This window comes from Notolepis coatsorum (genome assembly GCF_963971535.1).
Source record: "Notolepis coatsorum genome assembly, chromosome: 8".
Classification (NCBI taxonomy): domain Eukaryota; kingdom Metazoa; phylum Chordata; class Actinopteri; order Aulopiformes; family Paralepididae; genus Notolepis; species Notolepis coatsorum.
The window spans coordinates 67,645,284-67,667,024 of record NC_140172.1 but is presented as its reverse complement, the minus strand read 5'-3'; the positions used below and the strand labels follow the sequence as shown (position 1 = coordinate 67,667,024).

The window sequence follows — 21,741 nt, the reverse complement described above, 5'->3', positions numbered from 1 at the left end:
GGAATATGTGTTTTACAGTATACACAGTGGATCACTAAAAGGAGCGATTTTTTTCAAATGGCGATCACTAATTGGAATAAGCCATTTGGATACCATCTGATCTCAGGTAAGTAATCTATGTTACCAGTCTAAGGATAATCAGACCCGTTTTCACGGATATATAAGCTTTTATGTGATTATGTGATATCGCTGTTTGACTGCGCGCCGTCAGGAAATAGGAGACTCGATTTTCGGCTTGCCGCAAGAGCGTGCATGCGTACACATATACTATCGATAATCTAGCGTTTATTTGAAAACTATTCATAAATAGGCCGAAAAATGACAACGTTCTAGAATATTCCAGGAAAAGGTGATTATCGGGGAATCTCTTCTTTTTTCCGTGAAACAGTGTGTAGCAGGGTGGATTATCCCTGCTTCGTGGGAACGGTTGCTGGCAGTCACGAGGTAGCTGGACACAGTAGAACTCTGTCTGACTGCACCCTCGTCTTTGGGCCTGGGGCGTCGACTGGAGGCTGGTAGTGTGAGTGGATGTGGCCCGGGATTTACCAACCTGGTCTGGTACTCTGGTCTTCCTTCCCTGCAGCAGGGCGGTCAGCAGTACTCCCCAACACGCTCCCACTCCCCCCAGTTGCTCCTTAAACCCTCCCACACCTCGTGACTGAATTGTAATCAAATACTCTTGAGTTCCCCCCGCAAGCAGTACCCTCCCTCAATGACCCTAGAAACCTTACAATGAAGAGGGAACGGTGGAATAGGAAAGGGTTAATTATATTAACATTACCCACACCAAAAGGATTGTCAACTGGCCCATGGATAGACACACACACCAAATCTCCCATCCGATTCTTTAATGTTATGTACTGGTCAGTTACAATGATCTACTATTAGTGGCCAATTGGACGCAAGTCCCACTATAGTACCGTTGGTAACTCCATACCTCATAAACACGTATATTATGCACCCACCTCTGGGTTAATATCAGGGATAATATACTTCACTGTGTTTGACTCATCACCCACGTCTGGGTCTTCCCCCTGTATAATACCTCAAAAGACTTTAATTATACGGCCAGAATAATACCTCTCTAGGCTTTATTTATAATACACCAGGTCTGTAACTTCCCCACAGGGAAAGGGTTAATTGGATGGGAAAATATTATTAAACACACATGTTATCACGCTCAAAGGAAAGGAACGAAAACAAAAGTGTGGGCCCACTAATACTTTGCAAAAAGCCCTATTCTAATGCCGGCATATATAGTTTGGGGTCCCCTTAGACACTGGTTGTTAGCGTTCACTTCGCCCGCAGGCCGCACCACACTGTGTAACGTGCAATAGATCCTGGGCACCGAAGCCCTAATGTTACTCTACCAAAATGGCGGCCGCGCCGCTCCACCACCATCCTGGTGGCAAGATGGCGTCGAACGCTCTCGTCGCAGGTGCTAGCAGGCGGAGCTGGGCAGAGAGGCAGTGCTGGCCGAGAGTGTGTGCTGGGCGATGACGACCTCTGCTGGGCAGACTGTTTGTAGATCCACGCACGTATCTGGCTCGCACTCTATACCGGCACAATAACTGCTATAACCCGACTACTAAGGACTCAGATATGTTATTAGCCGCACGCTACTTATACCGCACACAGTAACTGCTGTAACCCGATAATGTTAGTACTTTGTTCTGTACCGTTTGCTCACACACTATCGCTGGTACTTCTAGAATATCACGTCAACTAGCAAGTACTTCCTATCACCCGTCACTATTCTACGGGGCTCTCCAGCTTCACTTCTTCAACGGGGCTATTCCAAAGCACACGCCCGTTGTGGCTGCGACCGTTCACGGCCAAGTCCAAAGCCGAAGAGAACGTCTCTCTCCTTCCGCTCCCATATATCTCCTTCCACCTCTCCCCGACGCTCTCCGCCTGCCACCGCCCCCTGCTGGTCGCCTACTAGCTCCACAGGGAAAAGGACTGTAGGATACTCCAGTGATAGAAGAAGGAGACGCTTGTGTCATTGTTCGTGCGAATATCAATGAAAACGAATTAGAATGTCTTGGTGCAGAAAGAGGAGATAAAAAGGCAAGTCAGCAGCTCTGAATAATAAACAATATTTTCAGGTGCTTTTCAGAAAACGGAAATGAACCGATAAAAAAACAATCTGCTACGACAATGTTGACTGGAAAATGAGTCTTTGATAAGCGACGGGCAGATTAGACACATAGCCATAATTTAAAACATAGATTAGGCGATATTAACGCTAACATTGAAGTGGCCCTGGGCATTCAAGGGACTAATAATGAATTAAACTTGGGCAGTGAAAGTGTTAAAAAGAGACCATGTGCTATAAGTATAAAGTATGTTGTTTTGGTTTGCAAAAAAAGTATGCAGTCCTCAAAAACTAAAACTAAAATTGCCAATTTTGGGGGCGCAGGTTAAGAGGTTAATTAATGAAGATATTTCCCAATTCAACTTGTTGGGTGAAATGACTGTAGTTAAACTGATGTACACTGCATCTAGTGGCGTGGATGCAGTCACTTTGTGGGTCACATAATCGCCATGCATTGTGGGAGATGTAGTTTATGGTCAATGCACGCTTTAAAGCAGCATAGACTTATTTTAAGACAATCATACACCTTTTAAGCTCTTGCGGGCCACATAAAATGATGTGGCGGGCCACATTTGACACATGGGCTGCGTCCCATTCCTCCCCATGGCCCTACGGCTTGGCCCTACCCCTTGGCCCTGCCCCTCGAGTCACCCTTCAGAGCGGAGCCACAAGGGGTGAATTGCACTATGAAATGGGACAGCACTAGCACTCAGTTGCAGACAGCGTAATGATGACGCAACTCACCCACACGCTGACTGTTTACATTACTTACAGGCTACTTACAGGCAGCTTAAATCAGAAGGACCATGAAGCTTGCTCTGGATACCATGTAAATTATAACGAATGTCTTCAGTGTTTATGCTTGTATATAAAAAGGTTTTTGGTATCAAACTCTTGACATTTTGTGTTATTTTGTAGCACAAGTTTAATCAAATGTTAGTCAGGTTCTTTATATTCATACAGTATTTCGCTGCTGTCGGGACAAAACCTCATAACTCCATTTTTTGAATTTTTTTTTTATTATATAAATCAACTCCGTAGATCATCCTCCATATGTGTGTGTGGGTTTTACAAAGTTTAAACAATGGGAAAGCATTAAACCGATCATCTGTCTAAACCTCCTAACTCTATTCACCCTCAAATCTGTGTTAGTTTTTTTCATCTGCTGAAAAGTTGGGTTTTTGGAGTTATGAGGTTTTGTCCCGACAGCAGCGATTTGTCAGTCAAATAGAAAATGAATGGGTGAGACCATAATAACGCATATACAGTAGTACTACATGGTATTGCATGGTAGTACATGGCAGTATAGCGTACTACATGATGCAACAGATTATGACCATGGTAGTACAGGGTACAACCTGGTATTGCAGGTTAATACAGAGTACTGTAGTGTAGGTACATGGTACTGGTAGTGCATATTAACTTTTTACTTCTAGGTTCTCTTGATATAAATTCTAGTAATTTGCATGTATATGTAAAGAGAATACAAATCCACTGCAAATATTAACAATTGTAGAAAATACATTTTAATACAGTACCCACACTATTGTTCTGGCATTTTGTCAACCATGCGTTGAAACAGGGCCAAGAAGCTATCTGTTTTCCTCCCCTTCAAATGTATATACTCTTTTAGAAACTGTCTCTTAAACAGTACTGTAAATTTCTATATCTTGTATGTCATAAATATCTGGATGTAACAGTACTGTTTATCTGTAAGTCATAAATGTTATGATGAATTGAAAATGGGGGACCCTGATGTAAACGAGACGAAAGTCTTTCTCTGGTCTGCATCCCAATTGTGTGTATTGAGCCGTACTGTATTGTACCCATTCTGCAATCTGTTAATAAAATTCCCAATCAATCAATCCCATAGTAATCATATAGTAATCACATAACTAGGGTTATAGGATAACCACCTGTTAACACTTTGATTGCCTAAGGCTAAATTCATGATATACCATCCCTTGCCAGCTCTATTTGTCTATGGAGAAGTTCCCCTTCTTTGCAGGGCTATAACTTTTTAAATTCTATTGCTAGATTGCCATTATTAGGGCCCATTCAAGGTCCTATATGTATTGTTCATGGTGTATGAACGTTAAACTTTTTCATTCACATATTCATAGTAAAATATGGTCTAAAGTATAAGTATGTTTTCATCTCTTTCTGCAGCTTTCTCCAGAACGTGATTTATAGCCCCAAATGCATTATATTGATGATGAAATACAGTTTGGTAGGAATCTGTGCGAGATCAAAAATTTCAATTGGACGTACTTCTAGAAGTTTCTACGTATCATCTGATGATGGGCGGGGGATCGTTTATAATTCCGTGGGCAGCGTTATATCATTAATCTAGTGTGGGTGATATGATCATCAGAGCAGTTTATATCGAACACGTAAAAAAATAACGCTGAATCTTACCGTATCTTCCTCGCGCCGTTGGACGATGAGCGTGGAACTGAAATATTCCTATTATGGGATGTAGAAATACGCGATCTATTTCCAGGTTGTATAATAGTATATAAGTCCAAATCATGTTTATCGAGTTATTGGCAACGGATCGCTATGTATTGTGTCGAGATCGAGTCCCGGGACCTATAGAGAGTGCCCGGAAGTAATATGGACGATCATCACTTCATCCACATGACTTCCTGTTTGGCGCTTCTGCCGATCGGCCACCAGATGGCGCTCTTGAACCGCTAGAGGGTTGAGAGGAGGCCAGCACTGTGTCTCAGGGCTGCGGAGGAAAAATATGATTTCGATCACAGATTTTTGAAATATTGATATCAAAGACGAGTTACGGCGTCCTCTGCAACTTTAGCATGGCTAGGAAAGACGCCTAAACACGTTTTCGGCACTTAAAGTGTTAATTCACGATTTTTTATTGGTTTGTCATGACAAACTAATTACATAATCCTATGTGTAAAAAAACGAACATATTCCAGTTGACTGTATATTTTTTGTAATGATTCGTTTACGAAGAAATCAATACTTCCATTTGTCTAGATTACTGGTACCGCTCCGCCATTTTCTTTTTCTTTAGATTTGCGAAAGGTTTGCAGTGAATTCTGGGAAATACCATCTCTCCCTTGAAATCGAGCCTGCATCTTGGCAGACTCTGTTTGTAGGGCCATTTGGAGGGCTGAAAACGTCAGTACCCCTAGATCCAACCACTACACTTCGCGGGAACGCGCAAAACGGAGCCGTAGGGCCAAGGGGAGGAATGGGACGCAGCCATAATGGTCTACACCTCCCCAGCCCAACAGTAGGGCAGCGCAAATTACAAATCTGAGTGTCCATGGTTCTGCAGCTCATCTAATCTTTTACATCCAAACCATCTCCAAATTATATAAGAAACTTGCAGAGAACTTGAGTGAGTAGGGCCAGCATTCACATTGAGTGTGAAAGAGGTGATTGAAACACTAGTACAGCTTTATGGCAGAAAATGGGTTATGTATTTTAATGCAACATCAACGGTATTGTCTTATCCTATGTCTTTTTTGAAAATATATTGATGTACTGTGAAAAGTCGATATTAAAAAAATTAAATAAAATGTATTTGTCTCGAACATAAAACGAGTAAAAAAAAAAAAAAACTAAAAGGTAAATAGTCAAAGACTATTTCCATACAGTTCAATAAGTGTTTGAGAAGGGACAGGGGAAAGTACATTTTTTTTTATATAATAATAATAAATAAATTACGTATAAAGCCCTGCCTCTTCCTTACAATATTTTACATTATAATATAATACAAATAAAAATAATATAACAAATGATGAAACATTTTATAAAAGTACAGTTTTTTTTATATATACAAATGTCCAAATGAGAAAAAGAAAATATATATATTAGGCATAGGGCTGGGCGATATGACGATATTATATAAATATCGGGTACAGTTCATTAACGATACACTTTTTCAACGTATCGTGGATATCGTGATGTTTTGCCCAAGAGGATTGTGTCTCGTCAATCTGTCCACACGTTACTCGTTCATATCTCAGCCTGTGCTGAGATATGCCCATTCCGCGGTCTGTTAATAAAGTTTTCAATCAGACAGATGTATGGAAAGGCTTTTATTATAACATTCGTTGTAGTAAAATCATTATGCCTCATTTAGTCATCCTGTGAAGCACTGGTCTCCTACTCGACGGCCGCGCGGAGCTAACGTTAGTAGCTTTGTTTATGTTTAGCACACGGGACATTCAGGAAGTAAAAAAATAATAACGCTTGCCGATTGGTGCTAAGAACAGCAGGGCGGGTGCAAGCGGTGTGACGTCATTGGCAGACTCGACTGTCAATCAAAATGATTATGTTTCCGTCAGAATGAATGAATGAAAACTGTATTAAAAGGTTGCAGAATGGGTACAATACAGTACAGGAGGATGAAGACCAGAAAAAGACTTTCGGCTTTTTTACATAAGGGTCCTCCATTTTCAATTCATCAAAACATTTAGAGACATACATATATACAGTAGTTTCATAAAAATGCTAAAATGCTATTTATTGATTGATTGATTTAAAACTTTAACATATTGCAGAATGGGTACAGTACAGCTCAATACATACAATTGTTAAGGGGATGCAGACCAGAGAAAGACTTTAGTCTTGTTTACATCAGGGTCCCCCATTTTCAATTCATCATATTTCATATCTAAATCATATAATATCTCATATGCAATATATAATCTAATAATCTAAATCTAATATAAAAATGCTAAATGCATGGGTATTTTATTTTGTCTTTAATGTTAGCTTGCAAACTCAAATACTGTCTTGGTAAGCCTCATAATGAATTGTTTGGGGTAAAAAAGAAAAACATCGTGATGTGTATCGTGTATCGCCGAAAGGTCAGAAAATATCGTGATATCATATTTAGGCCATATCGCCCAGCCCTAATTAGGCAGTCACATTACTGCTCAAGCTCCTCTCTTATGTGTCCATAAGTGCTTGTTTATAGTCTATTGGTCCATGTTGATACCTCCGTTAGCTTGCGTTAGCTTGCGTTAGCTGACGTTAGTTCACTGTTAAACACGAAATGTCCCATTGAACTAAAAAGTTATGTCTTAACGTCATCTAGCCGGCTAGCAGTAGCTACAGATAGCTCTTGATATCAATGTCTTATAACATTGATTCAATGTGTATTCGAGCTGAGGGCTTTCTGAATGTGATATGACCAAAGCACAGTAACGTTACCAATAGGGTCCAGCTGCAGCACAGGAGAATCCTTTTTGGAGCTGGAGGCTACTAGAGTACACACAGACAGTGGAGCTGTTTGCAGATAGCGAGCATTTTGACTTGTTGCGTGGTGGCGATGTCTCGCAGATAATACAAGTACTAGTCTAATTATATAATATATATATTTTATTAAAAATAAAGCATTATATAAAATAATTTTTAATTTCTTTTTAATCAAAAACTATCGGTATCGGATCGGTATCGGCCGATATGGCTCACGACGATCGGTGATCGGTATCGGTGGCAAAAAACGTGATCGGGGCATCCCTACCTTACAGTATTGTGAGTGCATCAGTGCATACATTTTTTGTATAGGTTTGCTCCAAGCAGGAAACAAACTCCTAACCCTGGAGATGCCTCCCCATTGAGCCGAGTTTTCTCTCCTCTTAGGACCAGGAGTCGGTGAAGGTGGTTGGCATTAAGTACGAGGTCGGCCCTCCCACCCTCTGCTGCTTAAAGCTGGCCTTCCTCGACCCCATCTCCGGCAAGATGACCAACGAGTCTTTCTCCTTGAAGTGAGTGTTTTTAGAGACCTTTTATTTTTTTCACATTGACATGAAAATCTCCCTCTACATTCTACATCTACGGAGGTGTGCGAGTGTCTCTTCATCAAGATATCTTTACTAGGGATGAGTTCAACTGAACTTTTTGAGGGTGCTCAATTAATAACTTTTTTGGTTACCATCAAATATGTCCACCAAAGGTGCCCGTTTGTGCTACTGAAACAGAAAACTCACTTTGAAAAGTCGCTCTGAGATCCCGTGAGGCAAGAGTTGTTGCAGGAAGCTGTGGGGCATGGATAGTACACTAAACATTACCGTGCAAAGTTATCTGAATGATTTAACTCATTGAACGCCACTCACGAATAAAGTTGGGTTAACTCGCCGATGCTTGAGCGCCAAACCCGAGAAAAGTCAGGGTTTTCTATCGTTTATTTTATTCCATATTCCCATTCATAATCCATCGAGGGAGCCTGTGTTATCATTGGGAATGAGTCTGAGATCGCAAAAACGTCCAATACTGCCGCCTTGCGGCCGGTATTGCACATCCTTTGAAACTCTCTGGCTTGGGCTGTGCGTCGATTTAAAAAGTCCAGGCCGGGTTTTCCTTGTCGGGCAGGATTATAACGCATGGATTGAGGAGAATCAAGCACTCCCGGTTCATGTTCTTTGGTGGATTATGTTGGCAACACGATCGACATCAATACTTGGTATGGCGATCAGATAATTGGAATATTCTTTTTGGAGTACATCCTAGTCAAGGTAAGGGCTATATGGTATCAATCTTGCATTGATCCAAGAATCCATTCACTGCGATCCAAACGTATGTGTGTGTATTCTGTTGGTGACGATCAAAGCATAGAAGAAAAGAAAAAAAACACCCTTTCATGCATTCATGATGAAACATGAATAGATCTTTATTGTCATTGTTACAGTTGTTACAACGAAATTAAAAAATGCAACCCTAGGTGCTAGTAAAATAAGAATAAAAACAGTCCTAAACACAGTGTTAAATATAAAAACAGGGTGGGGCGTAAATAACATTAATAAAACAGGGGGGTATAGAATATAAAATATATATAATTGCACTATCTCTTAATGTTGTGTGTGTGTGCGTGGGGGGGGGGGGGGTGCAAGGAGACTGTTGTTTTAAAATTTAGCTGAGTTTAGTGCACATATGGCCCTGGGATAAAAACTAAACTTCAGTCTGTTAGTCCGGGTGGGCATGACGCTGAAACGCCTGCCCGAGCGCAGCCGCACGAGTGGAGAGACCTGTAGCAGACGAAGTGAAGGTAATATATTTATAAAAAATGGTAACTGACTGTTTTGACTGACGATATGCATCGGGTATATTGCTGTGCATTATGTCCGTGGAGCAAGACATAATAAAATCAGTAGAGTGTGTTTTTGTGACTGCGCAATATCTTGTTATTGCTGCTGCCATGCTCTGGCAGCACATCACCCAACCCCCTTCCACCTCCACTGGCTCCCCATCAAATCCAACATCACCTACAAAACCCTCCTGCTCACTTACAAATCCCTCCATGCTCTGGCACCTCAGTACAGTACCTCACTGAACTCCTCCACCCCCACACTCAGTCACGCCCCTGCAATCCTCAGACACTGGTCAGCGCATCGGGTCCCCCCAGGGCTGTGTTCTAAGCCCCCTGCTGTACTCACTCTACACACACGATTGTGTGGCCAAGTTCAGCTCCAACTCCATAGTGAAGTTCGCAGACGACACGGTGGTGGTGGGGCTGATCTCGGACAACGACGAGAAGGCCTACCGGGAGGAGGTTGAGGTACTGGAACGCTGGTGCCAGGACAACAGCCTGCTCCTGAACATTGGTAAAACCAAGGAGCTGATCGTGGATTATAGGAGAGGACAGCAGGAGACACACACACCACTGATGATTAACGGTGCTACCGTGGACAGGGTGAGCAGCTTTAAGTACCTGGGGGTCCACATCTCAGAGGATCTGACATGGTCAACACACATAGACACAGTAGTAAAGAAAGCGAAGCAGCGCCTCTACCACCTGAGACAGTTAAGGAAGTTCAGAGTATCGGGGAAGATACTCCAGTCCTTCTACTCAGGAGCTGTAGAGAGCATCTTGACCGGAAACATCACTGCCTGGTATGGAAACAGCACGGCACAGGACAAGAAGGCCCTACAGAGAGTGGTGCGCTCAGCCGAGCGTACCACGGGTATTGCGCTACCTCCCCTGCAGGTTCTATACAACAAGAGGTGCAAATCCAGAGCCTGCAGAATAATGAAAGACCCCCACCACCCCAATAACAGCCTGTTCCAGCTGCTGAGGTCAGGCAGACGCCTGCGAACCCCAGCTACTAGGACGGAGAGGCTTAGGCTCAGCTTCTTCCCCCAGGCCATCAGAGCCTTGAACAATGAACATTGAGTGCCACAGAAACTGAACTATCCACACACAAGCACACACGAGCACACACACGACACGCACGCTGTGCACGCTCACACACTAGCAGCCACTTTAACACTTTAACACGAGCGGGCACACACTCATGCCGCACACACGCACACTTATGGCCAAGAGGAAAGGCCACTTTAAATTAGTATAACAACAGGAACAGTGTATTGCACTACTAAAGCTACCTAGCATGTCCCATATGCTCTGTAAATACTATGTACAGATACCGAGATGTCACCATGTTACCTGTTACCTGTTTATTGCACAATGTTGTTTTTTTATTGGATTCTATTATATGTTGTACCACTGTATTTTTATTGGATTCTATTATATGTTGTACCACTGTATTGCACATCGTCGCGGGCAAGACCACCCGCATTTCATTGTATACTTGTATGCCGTGACAATTAAAACTCTTGACTTGACTTGTGTTACAAAGGGTCAGATTAAACCGAATATATATATTTATTACTTGAGATATATTGTATAATATTTGTATATCGTCTGATATCCCTTGTATATTCTTTGTATATATACACGGAATATCCCTTTACCTAGGTACAGGCCAGACCATAATATTCGTTCTCCTATTGGACAGCGACCCCTAGGCGCCAACGGCCATACCCCCAATGGCAAGTTCAAAGCCACCGCCAAGGCATGTCTCAACATGTCCAGGTTTGCGCAGTAATACGAGACAGAACTGAGGTTGGCACTAGATTATTCACCTCACGTATAAATACGTCGCAGGTGGATACAGCAGTAGTCTTAGTCCAAAACGTTGAAGCCTTCACCACGATACAACGTGCTGTGAAGTGGGCCTCTTTGCCCCTAAATAGAGCCTTGAGAACCGTGTGCGAATAGATAGCTAAAGTGTCAGAGTTTAACGCTGTATCGTCGAGTTCGACTTATTCTATTGTGAAGTAATAGTCTATTATTTATAGTGTATCGTGCGGCTACCGTTCTACAGTGACCAGCATTACCACCGGTTCGTCGTACTCCAACTAGTGCACTTATCCAGGCTAGGCGGCCTAAACTCGTGCCGCCATCCGAGGAGTCCTAGACGAGAACCGTTGGATATGTACACCGGAGAACCTACACCGGCGAATGCAGAGCCTTTTCCGGCTGGATTATATTGCTTTGGTACTGTGGCTGCTGGAGCAGAGAACCGTCTACCCCACTGCTGTGTGGGATCTACCCTGTGAGGAGCACCATCGAGCCCGCCTCTAGGACCACAGAGGCTGGCTAGCTTTCATCCATGCTGTCGTGCATACTGGAGTATAGCTGTTGCTTTGTCTACGGACCAAGGGATTACTGCACTGGCTCCTGTATCTGGAGCCTCGTTATTCCGTGTTGGTCCAGACTTTGCTCCCGAACATTCCTCTTCCCTGCTGGCTTACAACCGGAGGGAACCCCTTAGTATCTCCAGCTGACTACGAGTGTGCCTTATGTAATTCTTATGCTACAGGTGGCATCAGTTATACCCATCTTATTATGCTCATGGACTTACGCTCTTGACTTACTTAAGTGTTCTTCGCCTTACAAGCGCATTCATAATTCTCAATCTGTAACCTATCGTTGCTGCTCTAATAATAAATACCTCTAAATAGAACTCTCTTTGTCAAGCCGTATTCTTGTGTGGGTGTTCACCAGATATACCGTGTACTGTATGGCCAGTAATTAAAGTACATAACTAAGTAGTGGTTTAATGATACCATACTCTCAATACAGTCAGGGAATTGTACCCCTCAGTTACAACTTGACTTGACTCTCCATTCCCCGAACCAGACTGCGGACCTTTGGGGACAGAGCTTTCAGCGTGGCAGCTCCCACCCTCTGGAACTACCTCCCTGCACAACTCTACAACGCCCCAAATTTGGACTCCTTAAAAAAAATACTCAAAAACCCACCTTCAACTCTGCCTTTGACCCCTAATTTCTTACTTTGAATGTTGTGTCTGTCCACAAAGTTATTATTATTTAAGATGCGCTCTAAAAATAGATTTCCATAAACAATTGCTCATGCACTAAAGTAATTCATGCAAGTACTCGATCTGGAACACATACTAATCTTTACAGTTCAAGATGGTTGCAAAACAAAAAACAGGCTCAGTAGGAATGTGGGATAGAAATGCTCGATGACCTTACCCCAAATGGACTGAAGGGGGCACTATACTATCAATTCTCGCCAGACTTGAGTGATAATAGCATTGCTCGACTGACATACTCCACTGGTTTATAAACCAGCCTTACCTAAATATAAACAATGGCATTAACCAATTGAACTTGAGAAAAGTCATAGATCACAAAACGTTATAAATCTGTCATAAAGATTGTTCGTCTCACCGTGAAACCTTTGTACATACTGTATGTTGAGTACAGGTAAGGAATCATGTCAAATCAATCGATAGGGGGCTCTATAAACTCAAATGTGTATTGGCTCATTACCAGCCTCAGACTGCATTTGTCTGAACTCTGACGTTTCCTCAGGTACCATGACATGCCTGACGTCATTGACTTCCTGGTGCTACAGCAGTTCTACAATGAGGCTAAAGAGCGCAACTGGCAGCCAGGTCAGTCATCATCCCTCAGTCCACTACGTAACTGTATGTCATTCCTACACTATTGCTACAGGTTCTCTGCCAAATCTGCTAGCTGTGATGGATTTAGAGTTTATTCTTCTTTTTAGGAGTCTTATACTAAGTTATACATAGCTCAAATGAAGGCTCGGTAAGGATATTCATTCTCCTTAATGTATTCTTTTCATGTTTAAGTGTTTGTTTTCTTACAAAAGGTTTTCAGTTTTATAATTGTGAAGGAATTTCTTCTGCTGAATTGGTTGAATTAAAAGTGAATCAGTGCCAAGCCTGGTACTAACCCAAGTCCTGGTACTAACCCAAGCCCTGGTACTAACCCAAGGCCTGGTACTAACCCAAGCCCTGGTACTAACCCAAGTCCTGGTACTAACCAAAGTCCTGGTATTAACCCACGCCCTGGTACTAACTAGGGATGCACGATATTGATTTTGACACCGATATCGATACAGATAACTTTATGCTCCTCAAGCCGATAACCGATACCGATAACCGATATTTATTGTATTATTAAAATAATATTTTGATCAATTTTTTTTTTTTTTTTTAACATGAAACAAAACATATCACAATACAATAATAATACGTCAAATGTATATACTCTCTTTTCTGGACTCTTTTCGTATCACAAACAGTACTGTATTTGCAAATCTGGTATGTCATGTATAGATGTAGGCAGCACTGTCTATCTGTATGTCATGCATGTCATTATGTTATGATGAATTGTAAATGGGGGACCCTGTCCCTGATGTAAACAAGACGAAAGTCTTTCTCTGGTCTGCATCCCCTTAACAATTGTATGTATTGAGCTGTACTGTATTGTACCCATTCTGCAATCGGTTAATAAACTTTTAACCAGACAACAGAAACAAAAGCCAAGACAACAGTTTTGACTGATAAAGTGACCATATTTATTTTTCCAAATGAAAATTCACAATCCGTCAACAACTTATAATACATCCAACCTAAGACGCTCAAAGCTTTTTTTTTTTTTTTTTTTCAAAGCTGTCCGCCTTGAAAGAAAGGCTTTGAGTGGACACATAGCAGGTCGCCTGCGGAATCACCACCGCTGGTGTACGACGGCGCGAGCACGCTTAGTTGTACCTATTGACGAGTCGTTTGCTAAATTAAATAAGTTTGACAGAAATGACCCAAGGGCTCAAGCCGCTAGCTTTTAAGCAGTCCTTGGTGGTGCAAATTAACCTGGCTACTACGGAGCAATAAGTGACTGCGTATTCAACCAAAGGTTGCATCACAGCCATGAAAGGGGCTAGCTTTGCTTAGCTCCCCGCGTCGTTGCAGGCTTTTAAGTTAACACAACACACCATCGCAGCGGTGGTGATGCCGCAGGTGACCTGCTAGGTTGGATGTATCACAAGCCGCTGCACTTTTCCCTCCTCGTGGAACTTCTCCATTGCATTTATTACAAATAGCAAGCGAACTTTTCCTCTCTGAAACAATCCCCACTAGCGTCGCCATCTTTGTTTACAACGCGCTGCTTTCAAGAAACGTACTACGTGGCTACGTCACAGCCAAGAAAGGGAGCGCTGGATTTGTGTAAAACACCCTGTTCCTAAACCACACACTATCAGTGGTACCACAGTACTGGCAAAACGGGAGGAGCGGACAGTCAAAACAAACGCACTTCATCCAAATTCACCCACACCGCATTTTTTTTACCAAAAAATATATTATATTATCGGAGCTATTAATAACGTTATCGGGTTTATCGGGATGACGTCATAATTATCGTGCATCCCTAGTACTAACTTAAGCTCCCTGCATTCTTCCCAGATCTGCGATTCCGCAGCATCATTGATGAAGCCTGGTGGTTTGGCACCGTTGAGGACCAGCACCCCCTGCAGCCTGAGTATCCAGACAGCCTGTTTCAGTGCTATGCTGTCAAGTAAGTCAGTTTAACCAGAACATGCACATTAGTGCACTGCAACCTTGCCCAGGCCCGACGGGGCCCGGCCCGGCGGGTTCGGGCTGGGTAGGGCTTTTTTTTTTATAAATAATTCGGGCTCGGCCGGGCCCGGGCACCGGCGTTTTTTATAATTAATTTTTTTTTTTTTTTTTTTTTCTCATATAACTAGGGTTATATGATAACCTTCGTTTTAAGATTCGCTTTCTCTTTTGCGCCAGAGAAACATTTGGATGTAATTACTGCAGCGCGCAGGGAGAAGAACTCAGGGGACAAGTTCAACTCGATTGGTTGTGTTGGAATATAGCCAGTTGGCGAACGTTTTAATTTGTTCTTGGGATGTATGTAGCCGGTTTTGTTAACTGTGTTCAACGCGTTGCTGACGTCGTGGTGAGTGATATGTTTATTATTTGCTGGGTCGCGACTCGCTACCTGTTTTGTTGCTCTGCTCGAAATCTGATTTCTGTTTTCTGTTTGTTTGTTTGACTGAGTAGGCTATTGTGTGTGTGTGTGTCAAAGAAGATTCTATAGCCTTCAATACGTTTTGAGGCTGATGTGTGAGTCAGTCTATATAAGCGAGCACTGGGAGAGACGGCATTGCGAAATGCTTCTTCGTTTTGTTTATTTATTACGTTCATATAAAACCGTGTTTCGAATATTTAAAACAAATACAAAAAAAATTATATTTTAATAATAATAATAATAATTTTTTTCGGGTTTTCATGCAGGCTAGGGCTTAAAATATTATTTACAGTCGGGCTTATTTTCGGGCAGGGCCTGAAGTTCAAGGGCTCGGGCAGGGCTCGGGCTTTATTTCAAGGCCCTTGCAGACCACTAATGCACATGGCTGCCAAGAGGTGTCTTCACACAGTATGACGGTGTCTACATTGTTAGTAAGCCTTGTTAATAAGTAAGCCTTGAATGAGAATGGTTAGTAAGCCTTGTTAAGAATACGTAAGCATTGAATAATAATTGTTAGTAAGCCTTGAATAATAGTTAGTAAGCCTTGTTAAGTATAAGTAAGCCTTGAATATTTTTTTTACTAACTATCTAATACAGATGTCCCAATACTGAATTGAAAGGTAAAATATTTATTATATTCATATTATTTTAACTTAAAATGTCAGCAACCATATTCATGTTGTATATTTAATTTGTTCCAGTCAGAAAGTGAGGAACATCTGATGAAAATAAAACATGTTTTCAAAGTTCTTGTTAGAACTGTAATGGTAGAAGTACTCATATCAATACTCTACTACTACTTTATTAATACTGTTTATACTCGTAATACTATATTCACAAGTCAAGATCATTGGTTTCAATGCAAACCTGATATCACTAAGAATCTTGAAAGCACAGTAACGTTGCTGCTTGTCCTCAAGGCAAAAAAAACTAAAACCTGAAGTACTGTTCCACCATAAAGACAGCGATTTAATTCTAGTGTTCTAACCGTTGAGTTACAATGTTTGTCCACCAGATGGGATAACGGTGAGGGGGAGAGGATGAGTCCCTGGGACATGGAGCCCATTCCTGAGGAAGGTTAGTTCTGTTCATATGTAGTACTGATTACTATGAGCTGGGTGACTGGTCTGTGACTATTGAAATGTCTGTCATTATCTTAAACACCATAATATTCTATATGATTATTATATTACTCCATCGATAGAATCCTGCTGGTATTGTTATGGAAACTCCACAAAGATGCACACTTTTATTCACTAATGTACATGAATGATGAAAGATGAATAAACAAAGCATGTAAATACACCAGCGCAGGGAAATGCAACGACTTCCATTCTGAGAGGACGACGCACAGGAATGCCTGTGTCGTCCTGTCAGAATGGAAGTCGTTGCATTTCCCTCTGTGTTTGTGTGTGTGTATGCAGCCAGAAAACAACAGTTTTCCCATCTAACGCATATTTGTGGCGTCAGCTGCGTTACCAGAGCACGTTGGTGATGGGGTGGAGGTGGCGGAGGAAGAGATCACGGCCCTGCTCTACAGCCCACAGGAGGGGGAGTGGGGCTTCCACACGCGGGATGAGGACTGTGAGAGAGTCATCTTCGGCATCGACCAGCTGCTCACTCTGGGTAGGACTGATGGAGAGGAACAAAGAGATGGGTGCAGGGGTTGCGAGTGTTACTTAATCCATTACAGATGACTGATTACCTGCTTTAAAACTGTAACCGGTAGTTTGGGAGTGTTACTTAATCCATTACAGATGACTGATTAGCTGCTTTAAAACTGTAACCAGTGCGTTGGGAGCATCGGTTGGGGCGGGGGTACACGCATCTAGCTGTATATTCATTACTACTGTGTCTTAGGGCGTTTTCACACCTGTAGTTCGTTTGCTTTGTTCCGATTCAGGGAGACACAGGGACTATAATGATACAATGTTGCACTTGTCCCTTAGTTCGTTTGTGTTCACACGGCTGTGTTAACAGCGGACCAAAACAAACGCACGCGCGAGCAAACGGTCACTCATTGGTCAGATTTTGGGGTGTCCCCCCCCCCCCCCCCCTAACCCTGAATCTCCGCGTTACATTGAAATCGGGGAGGGGAGAGCGGGGGGAGCAAATTAATGAATGTGGATGAGAGCCGTGATGTAAGTGGTTGCAGATACGGCTGTGGGCGTGCTAGAGACATGATCGAATAGACTTGTATGCGCCAGAATCTCCTGAACACGGCGCGAGCCATTCCTAATCGATCAGAACTAATTCGGCAGCGAAAAAGCCAGTTTTTAAGCAGAGATGCCCCCATGCACATGCGCAGATTGCCCACGGATTGTGATGCAACGCACACCCGCCCTGGACTGTTCCATCAGAGGGGGGAGCTTCGGTGGCCAGTGTCCTTTCAGCCGAACAGGATAATGAAACAATGTTCCCACTAAATGACCAGACGCGTCTTATGGCGACATCTACAATTACCTCATTGAGTCTAATGTTTATATTTAAGTGCAGTGGTCTGTAGCCACTCACACTGGCCACCGAAGCTCCCCCCTCTGATGGAACAGTCCACGGCGCGTGTGCGTTGCGTCATCATGCAGCGCGTATATAGTACGGCAAGTGAGTTGTGTCGGTTTGTTAAATCGATTGCATTCTCACAGCGTACGAGTCGCGTCAGGTTCGTTTGGAAGTGCGCCGGAGACCACCCTCTCTAGGTGGTCTCGGCCCGCTTGTTTTGTTCCGCAACAGAATGTGATTGCTGTGTTCATATATGCCCAACTGAACCGAAATAGGGGGTAAACGCTCCAGGTTTCGGAACAACAGCTCCAAACGAGCTAGGTGTGAAAACGCCCTTATACCTACCAACTTTCACGGTCTACAACTGCCCTACACTGTAATCATAACTACTACCTCATACTATAGTCTACCCATATAACTCCACATGATAGAATGTACAATAATGCCTTATATACCGTATATATATTCATTCTTACCATATGTATATATGTATATCGTGGAATTAACACAACATTATGCATACTTTTGACAATAAATAAAATCAGAATTAGTTCTTACTTGCTTGCCTGGGTAAATAAAGGTTAGATAAATGTAAAAAGAAATATATATATTTTTTTTAAACCGATACCGATCATTTCCGATATCACATTTTAATGCCAATATCGGCCGATAATATCGGTAGGCCGATAATATCGGACATCCCTAATATATATACTATATATATCTGTACATTACTAGTTACACTGCTGGCCAGTACAATTTACTACCATAGTGGCATTATACCTGTATCACTGTACATATAAATACTACAACTCTATTACTATTATTCAGTAGTACTAATTTACATATTTTATATCCAGTTTAATCACCTGTACAGTATTACTATTGCACTTTACGGTTACATTTGCACTCTGGTTGGATGCCAATCTTTTCGTTGTACTGGACTTGTGCTGTATGATGACAATACATTTGAATGTAATCTAATCTGTGTCATATGTTATGTTTGTACACAATAGATGTAGCCAAGGCCTTTGGATCACCAGTGGACCTGCGGGTCTACCCCCTGTACTGCACTGTGGTGGCCTACCCCACTGACCTCAGCACCATCCGGAGGCGGCTGGAGAACCGGTTCTATAGGTCCGCCCCTCCGTCTGACCCCCAAGCACACCTCCACCCACACTCCAGCCACACCACACCTTCACCCACACCCCAGCCACACCTCCAATCACACCCCAGCCATACCCCACCCACACCCCAGCCACACTTCCAACATTATCAGGGTATCTGCGGGGTATTAAAAAGTATTCAATTCATAATAAATGGTGCATTTATATAGCGCTTTTATCCAATGCGCTTTAACATTTTTGTTCCTCACATTTGACCATTCACTCACACATTCACACCGACGGCAGAGGCAACCATGCAAGGTGCCAACCTGCACATCGGGAGCAATTGGGGGGGTTAAGTGTCTTGCTCAAGGACACTTTGTCACGCTGCCCGGGAGGAGCGGGAATCAAACTGGGAAGAGATAAAATAATATTAAATATATGAAATGTTGGGCGGCTAAGTGGCGCAGTGGGCAAGTCGCTCGCCACTAACGCAGGAGATGCTGGGTTCGAGCCCAGCTCTCGGCATTGCTACCAGCTTGGCTGGTCGTTCATACTAACACAATTGGCAGTGTTAGGGGTGGAAAAGCTGGTGGGTGGGGATTGGACGTTGTGGACAGCGACTCCTACAGGTCGGTTGGTGCGCCTGTACAGCAGAATCGGGAAGCATCGGGGGCAGCGTGAGCCTCCCACACGTTACTCCTCGCCACTGAGATCGCGCTGTACAGGTGAAAAGATGCGACAGCTGCCTCCTCGTGTACCGGAGGGGACACGTGATGCAAGGCTTGGTCCTCACTGCAGCCCACCAGTGGGAGGCATAGTCTAGCAACGTTCGAGACAGGGGAGGGGAGAATTGGTGAGGCGAAATTGGGATGGAAGAAAAATAGAAAAATAAGGAGAAAAAGTGGATAAAAATATATATATACCGGTATATGAAATGTTTTTGTATTCAAGTCGGGAGCCTGGTCTGGCTAGAGCTTGTATGGAATGCGCAATAATTAAAATAGGCAACCGCCAGTTCAGTCAGTCGGCTCAGCTCTCGCACACTGCTAGTATGGTTGTGAAATTGGTATTTAAAGGCAGATACCTTGATTGTCCAAGGACTAATAATCATCAATTCTGGAGGTATTCCGAGTTTGAAAACCTGACCTCTGCATGTTTCCTTCCAGGAGGATCTCGGCTCTGATGTGGGAGGTGCGTTACATTGAGCACAATGCCCGCACCTTCAACGAGCCGCAGAGTCCCATCGTGGCCGCGGCCAAGGTGGTGACTGATGTGTTGCTCCACTATATCGGGTAAGACATGCTGAGTTATGGTTAAAATAAATGGTCTTGTGTCCACCCCGCCTCCATGCAGGCGGCGCCCAGATTAGATTATACAAGAGGATGTTTTCACATCGCTCGCAGGCCGCCATCATCCATTTAACGGACAGGGTGAGACGACGCAGTTTACCACGTTGAACGAGTTTATTACCGTGTTGAAAGAGTTTATTACCATGTTTAGAGTTTATTACCATGTTGAAAGAGTTTATTACCACGTTGAAAGTTTATTACCGTGTTTTATTACCATGTTGAAAGAGTTTATTACCATGTTGAAAGAGTTTATTACCAGATTGAAAGAGTTTATTACCATGAAAGAGTTTATTACCATGTTGAAAGAGTTTATTACCATGAAAGAGTTTATTACCATGTTGAAAGAGTTTATTACCATGTTGAAAGAGTTTATTACCACGTTGAAAGAGTTTATTACCAGATTGAAAGAGTTTATTACCATGAAAGAGTTTATTACCATGTTGAAAGAGTTTATTACCATGAAAGAGTTTATTACCATGTTGAAAGAGTTTATTACCAATTTTAGAGTAGGGCTGGGCGATATGGCCAAAAACGTTATCGCGATAAAATTATAAAATTGCAGGCGGCGCCCAGATTAGATTATACAAGAGGATGTTTTCACATCGCTCGCAGGCCGCCATCATCCATTTAACGGACAGGGTGAGACGACGCAGTTTACCACGTTGAACGAGTTTATTACCGTGTTGAAAGAGTTTATTACCATGTTTAGAGTTTATTACCATGTTGAAAGAGTTTATTACCACGTTGAAAGTTTATTACAGTGTTTTATTACCATGTTGAAAGAGTTTATTACCATGTATTACCAGATTGAAAGAGTTTATTACCATGAAAGAGTTTATTACCATGTTGAAAGAGTTTATTACCATGAAAGAGTTTATTACCATGAAAGAGTTTATTACCATGTTGAAAGAGTTTATTACCATGTTGAAAGAGTTTATTACCACGTTGAAAGAGTTTATTACCATGTTGAAAGAGTTTATTACCAGATTGAAAGAGTTTATTACCATGAAAGAGTTTATTACCATGAAAGAGTTTATTACCATGAAAGAGTTTATTACCATGTTGAAAGAGTTTATTACCAATTTTAGAGTAGGGCTGGGCGATATGGCCAAAAACGTTATCGCGATAAAATTATAAAATTCTTTTCATATAACTCGATATCGATAATTATCGTCGATATAATGTCTGTCAAGTTTAATTAACTTTTTATGCCCGGCGCCGATGGATGGGCTATTAATAGACTTGTTTTGCTGCTGCGAATGTCTCGAGAGTCGAGTTGATGTCATCATCAGTCCGCGCACGTTAGCAGTTAGCCAGAGCAAGAGGAGTATCTCATGACAATGTACTAAATATGACCATAAAATACTCTGTTCCGCCCCAATACATCGCAACGACGTCCACCGTATACCCCACACTACTATAACAGTTACCCTCAGAATTCAAAACACACACCAACTCGGCAGGTAAACTGTAAAATAGCGCCGTGCAAGCTAATTATCCTAGCCAGCCTCGTTTCAAAGCGGTGTATTCC

General features: G+C 42.5%; 1 protein-coding gene across 1 annotated transcript in view; it reads left to right on the top strand.

Moving 5' to 3' along the window:
- Nucleotides 1-21,741, top strand: part of brwd3 (bromodomain and WD repeat domain containing 3) — a 143,358-nt gene that overhangs the window by 96,620 nt on the left and 24,997 nt on the right. The window contains exons 26-32 of the mRNA XM_084320247.1: nucleotides 7,724-7,848; nucleotides 12,764-12,846; nucleotides 14,662-14,773; nucleotides 16,269-16,330; nucleotides 16,724-16,879; nucleotides 18,769-18,889; nucleotides 20,028-20,153. Of these exons, the coding sequence (XP_084176373.1) occupies nucleotides 7,724-7,848; nucleotides 12,764-12,846; nucleotides 14,662-14,773; nucleotides 16,269-16,330; nucleotides 16,724-16,879; nucleotides 18,769-18,889; nucleotides 20,028-20,153 (785 nt within the window). The remainder of the gene's footprint in view (nucleotides 1-7,723; nucleotides 7,849-12,763; nucleotides 12,847-14,661; nucleotides 14,774-16,268; nucleotides 16,331-16,723; nucleotides 16,880-18,768; nucleotides 18,890-20,027; nucleotides 20,154-21,741) is intronic.